This window comes from Vigna umbellata, chromosome 10 (genome assembly GCF_029865625.1).
Source record: "Vigna umbellata cultivar VRB3 chromosome 10, Vumbellata_1.0, whole genome shotgun sequence".
Taxonomy (NCBI): domain Eukaryota; kingdom Viridiplantae; phylum Streptophyta; class Magnoliopsida; order Fabales; family Fabaceae; genus Vigna; species Vigna umbellata.
The window spans coordinates 9,716,894-9,728,712 of NC_142174.1; the positions used below are offsets into that span (position 1 = coordinate 9,716,894).

The 11,819-nt window shown below is 33.1% G+C and overlaps 1 protein-coding gene across 2 annotated transcripts; it reads left to right on the forward strand.

Annotated features, from left to right (window-relative positions):
• Positions 1-1,298: 1,298 nt before the first annotated feature.
• Positions 1,299-3,571, forward strand: LOC148191848 (uncharacterized). Of its 2 annotated transcripts, XM_088099934.1 has the most exons (3): positions 1,299-1,308; positions 2,502-3,284; positions 3,392-3,571. In XM_088099934.1, exons 1-3 carry the CDS (start codon positions 1,299-1,301, stop codon positions 3,424-3,426), a joined length of 828 nt encoding a protein of 275 aa, XP_087956060.1. In that variant the 3' UTR covers positions 3,427-3,571. The 2 variants fall into 2 exon arrangements, with proteins under 2 accessions (XP_087956060.1, XP_087956059.1); XM_088099933.1 differs by lacking the exon at positions 1,299-1,308 and having other exon boundaries at positions 2,378-3,284.
• The last annotated feature ends 8,248 nt before the right edge of the window (positions 3,572-11,819 follow it).

Sequence of the window (11,819 nt, forward strand, 5' to 3'; positions counted from 1 at the left end):
CACTAAAAGTGTGTTGCAAACTATTTTATGCTCACAGAATTTGTCTGCTTGGATCCTCATACACATTTCATGCTATGTTTGATAGAGATTATAGGGTGAGTATATATTGATATTAAGTGTATCATATGTCTCCTCTCGTGGAAAAAGTGTACTAAACTAAACAAAATTATAAAGAATTATAGTTAACTATAAAACAATTCAAATAAACTGAATTAAACTAAAAAATAGTTTAAAAAAACTGAACTGTATTTTAGTTCAGTTACACTACAATAACAATTCCAACATATTTAGATTGGTCAGAACAAAATATAACAAGGTTTGAACAACTAAAACCAGTATATCTAATTACTTTTATTACCCACTATAAAACAATTTTATCCTAATGTGGCAATCCCATTAAACAGATTTGGATTAAATCCACTCCTTGAAACTAGATTTGAATAGCCTGAAATGGAACAGTTTTTTCACCTGTTTTCATAAACCCAACAAAGAATCAAGCCTTGTGAATTCAGGGACAACATCTAACGTGACAAAGGCTAAATTTCTAAATAAGAGTACTACTACGAAGTCTAACTCCAGTTTTTCTACTTTTGCAACATTCTTAGGGGACACAAATTCCAATTCCACACGAACACAACACTGCATATCAATAATAACAAACTTGTCATACACTACAAAACACAAGATAAAAAGTCAAAAAAAAAGTCAGTGCCTAGATAATGATATCCTCGGATAATGATATCCTCTATCAGATGGATAATAGTAAGATCAACACGTCAAGGGATAAATTGAAACTAATTATTGTGTAGAGACTTATTATTCCATGAATAAATTAAATGTTATGTATATATAATATGGAATATACATGAATTGATATAATTAGAACTATATACATCTTTTTAATCGTTAACTTAAGTTTTTACACTTAGGCTGTGTTCGTTTGAAGTGAAATACCGAAGACGGATTGTTAGCCTTATACAGAAAAGAGGTTACATTTTTAATATTATATTATATAATATTATATCTTTCCCATTTATTTTATTTCTTTTAGTTAATATTATAAAGCAGTTAATATTCTGGAAGTGGTCCATTTTAAAACCGTTTTCAAACGTGTGGGTGTGCCATTATTCCCACAATAATCTCTTTTAACGTTAAATACTCTGTGATGGTTTTTGGAGTAATACAGACTACAGAAAATTTCATATCAGGTCACTGAGCCTACTCTTTCCTTCATATACATCACCATCGTGTTTCAAGAGCAAGGGTTCAGAAACCAGAAATTAGGCAAGCGTACAACAATGGCTGGAGGTTGGTCTTTCTGCTTCCGCTTTTATTCTTGAAAATCTGAATATGATTAAATGTTCTTGTTTGATATATTTGGATTTATTGAATCTTCAGTATGAATCTGTTACACATTTTTTTTACATTTGGTATCAGAGCATGTTTATCCTCTGCCTTGTTTGGTTCACTCCTTTGCGTATTGTAATTGTTTTGAAACTGGAGAAAGAAGAAATTTTTTGGTGAAATTTTCTGTAAAATTTTCCGTGAAAATTTTGATGCTGAAAGGTTGAAGATGATTGAAACGGCATTTGGCATTGCGTTTCATTTTGGGTATCTTTCATAAACCTATATTTCAATTTTTTATTTTTCTTCTTTACATGTTGGATACGTACGTGCACTGGAGATTTGGAAGTGAAAGTTACGCTCCTGCTTCTGGTTTTAATTCAGATTTTAATCCAGAATTGTCTTTTCACTCTGCACACTGATTGCTTTCCATACATATATTTTAATATATATTATTACGTTTTATTGGATGTCTTTTACGGTTACTAGATATATGCACGTTTGATAGGCATTTAATTATGCGCGTTGAACATTTAGATTGAAAGTGAATTTCGCTGCTTTTCATGTTACTGTTACATGCTTAATATATTTGTATATATGTTAGGCACTTTTATAGGCATGTTATACACTTTATTAGGATTAAAGTGCGCGTGGAATATTTACTAATATTTTATATTAGTATAATAAATTTTGAATATTAATTATATTTATAATATAATTCTTATATTTAGATTAAATATAAGACCTAAAGATAATTTAATGTTTAGTGATAGATATAATTTTTAATAATTAGAGAGTAGCCACAGCATCTTTAATTAATTAAATTATATTATAAAGATCACGTTATTGAAACATTAATTGTAATTAATTATATATAATGTGATGAAATATACCCACAGGATTTTCCTTACATTTGTATAATTAATTAGGATAAAATATTTATTATAATTCTTAAATTTCCCACAGGAATTAGGAATGTGATATAATTTAATAGTTTTATCATAAGGTTAAATGAGTCTAATTGAGTAAGACTTTAGCCCACAGGCAAGTTTTATGTTAATAGACTTATTGGTAAAGACATGTTTTACATTGGTAAAACATGATATTTATTTTAGTCTCAAATTTTGATAATGAACATGAAAATTTTGAATTTGCAGTTTCTCAATCTGTGAATATTTCTGATATCAAGTGTGGTATTCCCGAATTGAAAGGAGATAATTATAAGATTTGGAAGGAGAGAATTCTTCTTCATTTAGGCTGGATGGACATAGATTATGCTATTAGAAAACCTGAACCACCGGGTATTACTGAGACTAGCAATTCAGATGCCATTGAACTTTATGAAAAATGGGAGAGGTCAAATCGTCTCTCCGTAACGTTCATAAAAACCAATATTTCCGCTGGAATCCGGGGTTCGGTTGATCAGTATGAGAATGTAAAGGATTTACTGAAGGCTATTGATGAGCAGTTTACGACATCTGACAAATCTCTTGCCAGTACTCTTATAATGCAGTTTTCATCCTTAAAGCTCACTGGAATTAGAGGAGTGCGTGATCATATCATGCGCATAAGGGACATTGTGGCTCAACTGAAAGCTTTGGAAGTTACCATGTCTGATTCTTTCCTAGTGCACTATATTTTGTGCACTTTGCCTCACCATTATGCTCCCTTTAAAATCTCTTACAACACACATAAGGACAAATGGTCTATTAATGAATTATTGACTATGTGTGTTCAAGAAGAAGAAAGGCTATTGATGGAAGAAGGGGAGAAGGTGAACTTGACCACTTCATTTAAGAATAAGAAGAACCAAGTTAATAAGAAGGGAAAGATTCATGCTCAACCAGTTATTAAGAAGGAGTCCAGATGTTTCTTTTGTAAAAAGAAGGGACACATGAAGAAGGAATGTCAAAAGTTTAAGGATTGGCTTGAAAAGAAAGGTAACTTGTTTGCTTTTGTCTGTTATGAATCTAATTTGACTAGTTTTAATCATAACACATGGTGGATTGATTCTGGTTCTACAATCCATGTTTCTAATACCTTGCAGGGTATGGAAAACCTAAGGAAACCGATGGGAAGTGAGCAACACATCTATTCAGGAAGCAAGATGAGTTCACATGTTGAAGCCATTGGGACGTGCAATTTAGTTTTAAGCAGTGGTTTTGTTTTATGTTTAGAAAAGACCTTTTATGTTCCTAGTTTTAGCAAGAACTTGATTTCTATTTCACAACTTGCACCTTTGGGTTTTTTCATTTAATTTTATGGATTCTGGTTTTACTTTATTGAATAAATCCAAGGTTATTGGCTTTGGGGAATTATGCGATGGTCTTTACTTTATTAAATTGCAAAACAACGCTGCCTATAGTTCTATGCATGTTTCCGCTGGGTTAAAAAGATGTGTTATGAATGAGGATTCTTCTGTTTTATGGCACCGAAGATTGGGACATATCTCCATTGAGAGAATTAAGCGATTAGTAAATGAAGGAGTACTTAGTACTTTGGATTTTACTGATTTTGAGACTTGTGTGGATTGTATTAAGGGTAAGCAAACTAACAAGTCTAAAAGAGGTGCTAAGAGGAGTTCAAATTTACTAGAAATTATTCATACAGATATTTGTTGTCCGGATATGGATGCAAGTAGTCCGAAATACTTTATCACCTTTATAGATGATTACTCACGATACATGTATCTGTACTTACTTCGTTCTAAGGATGAAGCCTTAGATGCCTTTAAAGTTTTTAAAGTTGAAGTAGAATTGCAATGCGGAAAGAAAATTAAGATTGTGAGATCAGATAGAGGTGGAGAGTACTACGGTAGATACACGGAGAATGGACAAGCACCTGGTCCGTTTGCTAGATTTCTTCAAGAACATGGGATTGTTGCCCAATATACCATGCCTGGCTCTCCAGATCAGAATGGTGTAGCAGAAAGAAGAAATCGAACCTTGATGGATATGGTGAGAAGTATGAGGAGTACTTCAAAACTTCCTCAGTTCTTGTGGACTGAAGCACTTAAGACGGCTGTGTATATAGTAAATCGGGTCCCAACTAAGGCTGTTTTAAAAACACCTTTTGAGTTATTTAAAGGTTGGAAACCTAGTTTACGACATGTACGCGTTTGGGGATGTCCGTCTGAAGTGAGAATTTATAATCCACAAGAGAAGAAACTAGACCCAAGGACTATTAGTGGGTATTTCATTGGATATGCTGAAAAGTCCAAAGGGTATAGATTCTATTGTCCAAATCATAACACTAGGATTGTGGAATCAAGAAATGCAAAGTTTCTTGAAAATGACTTGATTAGTGGGAGTGATTTAAATCAAGACGTTGATCTTGAAAAAGATCACTATGAAGCTCAAACCTCTCAATCAAATGAAAGATTGGTAGTCATTCACGCTCCTTCAGTTCGAAAGCGTATTGAACAACCAATAATTGATGTTCCACAAATTGCTGAAAATGATAATATAGATCAAGTTGTTAACGAGGAGCAACAAGTAAATGTTGAACAACCAGTTGAACAACAAGCTTCTCATCAAGATGTTGACACAACATTAAGAAGATCTACTAGAATCAGAAGACCAGCAGTTTCTAGTGATTATGAAGTGTATTTACAAGAATCGGATTACAACATTGGAGCCGAAAATGATCCTGAAACGTTTTCACAAGTCATGAGTTCTAAAGAATCAAACCTATGGTATGATGCCATGAAAGACGAGATGGATTCTATGGCATCCAACAAAGTCTGGGATCTCGTTCAGTTGCCTAATGGTGTAAAATCCATTGGATGTAGATGGGTTTTCAAAACCAAAAAGGACTCAAAAGGCAACATTGAGAGACATAAGGCAAGACTTGTTGCCAAAGGATTCACTCAGAGAGAAGGAATTGATTACACAGAGACATTTTCTCCTGTATCTAAGAAAGATTCCTTCCGAGTAATTATGGCATTAGTAGCTCATTTTGACTTTGAGTTACATCAAATGGATGTGAAAACAGCATTCCTTAATGGTGATCTGGAAGAAGAGGTTTACATGAAACAACCTGAAGGATTCTCTTCTAAAGGAAATGAGCACTTGGTATGTAAGCTTAATAAATCCATCTATGGATTAAAACAAGCCTCCCGCCAATGGTATTTAAAATTTCATGATGTTATCACTTCATTCGGTTTTGAAGAAAACATCATGGATCAATGTATATACCAAAAGGTCAGTGGGAGTAAGATTTGTTTCCTTGTTTTATATGTGGATGACATTTTGCTTGCAACCAACGACAAGGGTTTGCTATATGAAGTGAAACAATTTCTCTCAAATAACTTTGACATGAAGGATATGGGAGAGGCGTCTTATGTCATCGGGATTAAGATTCATAGGGAAAGATCTCGAGGCATTTTGGGTTTGTCTCAAGAGACCTATATCAACAAAGTTTTAGAGAGGTTTAATATGAAGAATTGTTCACCAAGTGTAGCTCCCATTGTAAAGGGTGACAAACTTGAATTAAGTCAATGTCCGAAAAATGATCTTGAGCGGGAACAGATGAAAAATATTCCATATGCTTCAGCTGTCGGAAGTCTTATGTATGCTCAAGTTTGTACTAGACCTGACATTGCATTTGCAGTTGGAGTTTTAGGAAGATATCAGAGTAATCCAGGTGTTGACCACTGGAAAGCTGCAAAGAAAGTAATGAGATATCTTCAAGGAACAAAAGATTTCATGCTCATGTATAGACGAACTGCTAATTTAGAAGTGATTGGCTACTCCGATTCAGACTATGCTGGCTGCGTTGATTCACGAAAATCAACGTCTGGTTACATTTTTATGTTAGCTGATGGAGCAGTATCTTGGAGTAGTAAAAAGCAGACCTTGACTGGTACTTCTACTATGGAAGCTGAATTCGTTTCTTGTTTTGAGGCTTCTTCACATGGTGTATGGTTGAAGAGTTTTATATCTGGGCTTAGAGTTGTGGACTCAATTGCTAGGCCACTGAAGTTGTACTGTGATAACTCTGCTGCTGTTTTCATGGCTAAGAATAATAAAAGTGGAAGTCGAAGTAAGCACATCGACATTAAATATCTGGCCATAAGAGAACGTGTTAAAGAAAAGAAAGTGGTTATTGAGCACGTTAGCACTGAGTTGATGATTGCTGATCCTTTAACTAAAGGCATGCCACCAAAGAATTTTAAGGATCATGTAACGCGAATGGGACTTGGTTCCATGATGTGACAATCATTGTAAGTACTTTCATTTTGATAAAACTCTTATTCAGTTTAATGTTTTCTCAATTATTTGTGCACATATTTGGTTACTTTGAGAAAACTCATTTAATTGTGACCTAGAATAGACATATGGTTTATTCATTTAAGTTAAGAGATTGCGATGTGAGACTAAATACATCGTAATACATGGGAGATAATACTCATTATTAGAGGAACTATCACCATGATTCATATATTTGGTCTCTTATTACGTTTGATGGTTGAATAAAATGGACCAAGTGGGAGAATGTTAGCCTTATACAGAAAAGAGGTTACATTTTTAATATTATATTATATAATATTATATCTTTCCCATTTATTTTATTTCTTTTAGTTAATATTATAAAGCAGTTAATATTCTGGAAGTGGTCCATTTTAAAACCGTTTTCAAACGTGTGGGTGTGCCATTATTCCCACAATAATCTCTTTTAACGTTAAATACTCTGTGATGGTTTTTGGAGTAATACAGACTACAGAAAATTTCATATCAGGTCACTGAGCCTACTCTTTCCTTCATATACATCACCATCGTGTTTCAAGAGCAAGGGTTCAGAAACCAGAAATTAGGCAAGCGTACAACAATGGCTGGAGGTTGGTCTTTCTGCTTCCGCTTTTATTCTTGAAAATCTGAATATGATTAAATGTTCTTGTTTGATATATTTGGATTTATTGAATCTTCAGTATGAATCTGTTACACATTTTTTTACACGGATTTGATACAGGAATGATGTTTGCTTGTGATGATTTGGATGGAGGGAAAAGCGAAGATTTGCGAGATTTGCACATTATCACCATCCCGCTAATTTGAGAAGATTTGCGCTGATTTGGGCAGAAAAGACTGCTTTGCCCTGTACTATTATCAAATTTCCAAGCACACCGTTCAGCCATGCTTAACATAAAAATGCACATTAATAACCGGTTACAGCAGGGTGTAACCGGTTACAGAGAAAAATGAATTTTGCTTGCACACGCATAACCTGTTACGCGAACACGCGTAACCGGTTACGCAATATATATTTTTCAGTTTTTTTAATAATTATTTTAATATTATAATTTAAAAAGATATACATTTTAATAAAATTAGGTATATTATATTTCCTAATTTATTAAAAATAAGTTGATAATTTAATTTTTGTAATTTTTAAACATTAATTTTATAAATTACTCATAATTTTTTTTATAAACATTTTTACAATTAAATATAACATTTTATATTACTTTTATAACTAGGGGCATTTTGGTAATCTTTAATTTCTACCAATTAAACTAATTTTTAAAATCTATCACATCAATCAAATCTTACACTAATTCTCACAAACTTTACTTCCAAATCCACTCTCAATTATCCACAAATCCACTCAAAAAAACAACTAAAAAATTACCCTCAAATCCATTCAAATCATCTCCCCCAAATCTACCCAAACGAACACAGCCTTAAAAATAAAATTCATCTCACTTAAAAGTAATGACAATAGCACTAGCTTCTGGATAGTATTTATCATATCCCAAAATTTATTATCCTCGACAACCTGGCTATACAATGTTTTATTTTCTTAGTCATTCTAGGACCACATATATATCAGCTCTTGTAACTTATATGTGGTATAGTAATTATGCACATGTCCTAGATTCAACTCATGTCATGCCATCATATAATATGTAAACAAGGAATAAATAGTGAAATGTATATATACAAAGCTAACTTACGTCTAGGATTTTCCTTTGAAAACTATGGGAGGAGCAACTGCAGCTAAGATACAGAATCCTAGGTGAAGCTGCAAGCACAAAGGGAAATGATAATAAGTGAATTATGTTGGAAATGTGAAGCAAAGCTTAAGTGCATAGCAGCAAAACAGTCAATTTACCACGTAAAACAAGAAAAACCATCCAAAGTTCAAAGCACTGTCGGTCCTGCAAAAATAAAAATAGAACAAATTTCAAATTAAGAGTGTAACCAAATTAGAATGATCAAAATACCCATTTATATTTTGCTCAAATGAGCAGGAGCAAAAAATACAGTTTCTCAAAAAATGCCAAATGCATCATTCATACCGAAAAGCAAGCAATCATACTTGAATCCGGCAATTCCGCAAGCAGCATCCATCTCAAACAAATTCTAATATGCATCAACATGTAATAAATTTGTTAATTCCAATGTTCACAGAAATCCTGATTGCCTCTTTTGAGTCAATCAACAAGTTTTTTAACTTCAATTTCTTGACCCGCAAAATCCCGAACTTTGGTAATCTGCAAGAAAATCAATAAACATTGAGAATCATGCCTGACATGGGTGCTGAGAAATTTTGTGCATGGTATATACTTAAATTGCGTTGGACTTAATAATAGGAGGACTGACACTTTCTTATGTTAATAATCTTTTACAAATGTGTAAATCTGTGTATTTACATAATGAAATTCTGGGAGATATTTTAAATATTAATATTGTTACTCTTCTCTTGTGCCGTTGAGATAAATCCCTTATAAAGTAGCTACATTACATTAAATTCTGATTATAAAATTAAAAACTATATTACTTTTTCTCTTAGCCTATTTTGAAGGCTTATTACTTTAATACTTTTCATCAGCTCAAATCTAGAACTAATCTTGAAGATATTTGGAAAGATGGTAACACTTTTTATAGCTGATTCTACGAGTAAATAAATATCCTCTCCTATTATCTGTACTGGTCTATTTGTACTATTTTTTTATTCACTCATAAAATAATATTTGTCGATAAAAATAACTACGAATTTCTCATCTACGTTATCTCATTTTCTTCGTATTCCTTATTCCTCATTTCTATGATGAGTTTGGGCCACCATTATTCCAGTCAGTCTATGGTTCACAGGTTCCTCTTAGCAGCATTTTGCCTCAAGTTCAGCTGGAGGCTATTTCATGGGGTATGGGATCAGCCATTGGCGAGCTTCCTCCTTATTTTATATCCGGGCAGTACAATGTGTCTGCCTTTTTTACTGTTGTTTCCTTACTCTAATATTGTCATTGTTAATTTGATAGAATAGTTTGATTATAATCCTATACTATTGAGAAAAATGCTTACCATGTGATATTCTATGTGGTGTAGATCAATGGGTGGAAAAGAAAGAAAATTTATGAATAATTTCTAATGAAAAACTGATTGACTATTATTTAAATATTATTGGTATTTTTCCGAAGCAAAAGTCAATTCCAGCATTTGAATTTTATTTTTCGTAATGGTTATCTACATAATGCAAGTGATGGCTAATTACGGTCAACTTTACATTCAAAGCTCACAGATATTTTGTTTTCTTCATGTGGCCTGGGAATAATGCATCATGTTGCTTAGTATTTTAAAATGAACAATAGCCATTCTTGAGGCTTTCCAATATTGTTAGAAAGTTTGGCTCTTTAACACATTATTAATAAAATTAGGTAAAATGGGAATAACTATTAGATGAAACAATTTGAAGAATTTGACCATGTTTGTGGGAGATATGAATACCTCCTAATATTTTCACGTGACTGTAGTGATATTTATAACATACTCCTTTAAAAACAGGCAAGGGACAGATAAACTTAAACTAGGAATAGGGTAAGAAAGAAATAGTAATTTTTTTTGCAAGTTGATATAGTGATCTTTTATTCATTCAAGCAATAACTTGAGCAATTCATGTTCATAAAGACAGAACAATACTTGCAATTATATTTGTTATAGATAAAATAAACCATGACAAAACAATAAATAATTGAAGACTGTACATTTCAAAATTCCACATTTAAATCAAATAAATAATTAAAAGACTTTAATTATTTATTGTTTTGTCATTATTGTTTATTTTACCTAAAGCAAATGTCCGGTCAAAGACAGTCTTATGCACCCGTAGATTGGCCAGCAGAGGGTGATGTCTGACACTGGAAAACTGGAAGTAAAGTTACTCCTTCTGGAAAATACTTTAAGAATAGATCACTCATTTGTCACAAATATTATTTGATATTTTGAAGGCAGAAGAGAAAAGAGAAGACATGTCCCTAAGGTTTTTAAAAGCAAGGCTGGGCTTAAGAGATACATAGAAAAATATTTTTCAGATACTAATCTTACTACTGTTTTCAAAACAGTAATAGGATGTATATAGTAATTTTAATATTTTTTTTCTTTTGAATTTGTATGAAAACTACGACTTGTATATAGTAATTTTAATATTTTTTTTCCATTTCGGTAATAAGATGTCAGGCCTCGTTAAAAAAAAAAAACACCCAAACCCCACCCCACCTGTTTAATCACAATTAATGCACCCAAAACCCTGCTCAAAACCATTAAAACGCACTCATATACTCTCTCCGCTAACGCCAAGTGTCGCAGTATACAGGTGTCAGCAGGAAAACGGACGTTCGTTTTTAAACAAAACTGAACTTTCTGAAATCCGCGTCACTCTCCTGCATGCACCTTCTCCTTCCCAAACTCAGACCTTCCATTTTCCTCCTCCTTCTCTCTAGAAACTTCTTCCTTCTCTCTACTGTAACTCATCCCTCCTTTCTCCGATCCCATTTCAGAAAACGTAGAAGTACTCCAGCGCTGTAAGCTTCAGTTTGAACCGATCCTTTCCGCGTTCTGAAACTGGTAAGTTTCTCATCCCTAGTTGTTCGTTCATCTGAGCATGCAAACCAAACTTTGGCTGCACGCGGTCACCCTATCTGAACCAATCTTGGTCTTCTGTAAATTGTTTAGTTTGAAGAATTTGTTTGAGTGTTGTGGGTAGAAGAAGTATATTTCTGCGAACCCTGTCTTAGGCTGAAACAAGTCCGTTCACTTCAAGAGGTAAGGGAAGCTTATTCAGTTTAATTCTTGTGTATGTGTTGTGCTGTATGAATGTTATGTGAGTTGTATGAAGCATGAAATGTTGATATTTGATTTTGGTATATGATTACGATTATGAGTTGATGTATGAGAAATATGAAATGGACTATGATATGAGTAATTGAAAATATGAAAGTTTATGCTCAGAAATGAGTTTAATGTAAATGAAACTTTGAATATGAATTTCCTATGATAATGAACGTTTGTCATTGAACGGTCCTTGACCGTTCGGTGCTGCTAGTAAACTTCTTTGAATTGAATTCTTTCATTTGGAAAGATTTCTAGTTGAGGACGAATGCCCTCTTGTATTAAGTGCTACGTTTGAACGTCCGGCCAAACGTAGATTCCCTGAGTGTTGTGTGAGGAATTGAGAAACTTGTAAACATAACTGGA

Excerpts from the sequence above, each read along its gene's own strand:
- LOC148191848 (XM_088099933.1), top strand. The coding sequence starts at position 2,444 with ATGATATTTATTTTAGTCTCAAATTTTGATAATGAACATGAAAATTTT. Across the intron at positions 3,285-3,391 it reads GGATTGGCTTGAAAAGAAAG|GGTATGGAAAACCTAAGGAA; the intron begins GTAACTTGTTTG and ends AATACCTTGCAG.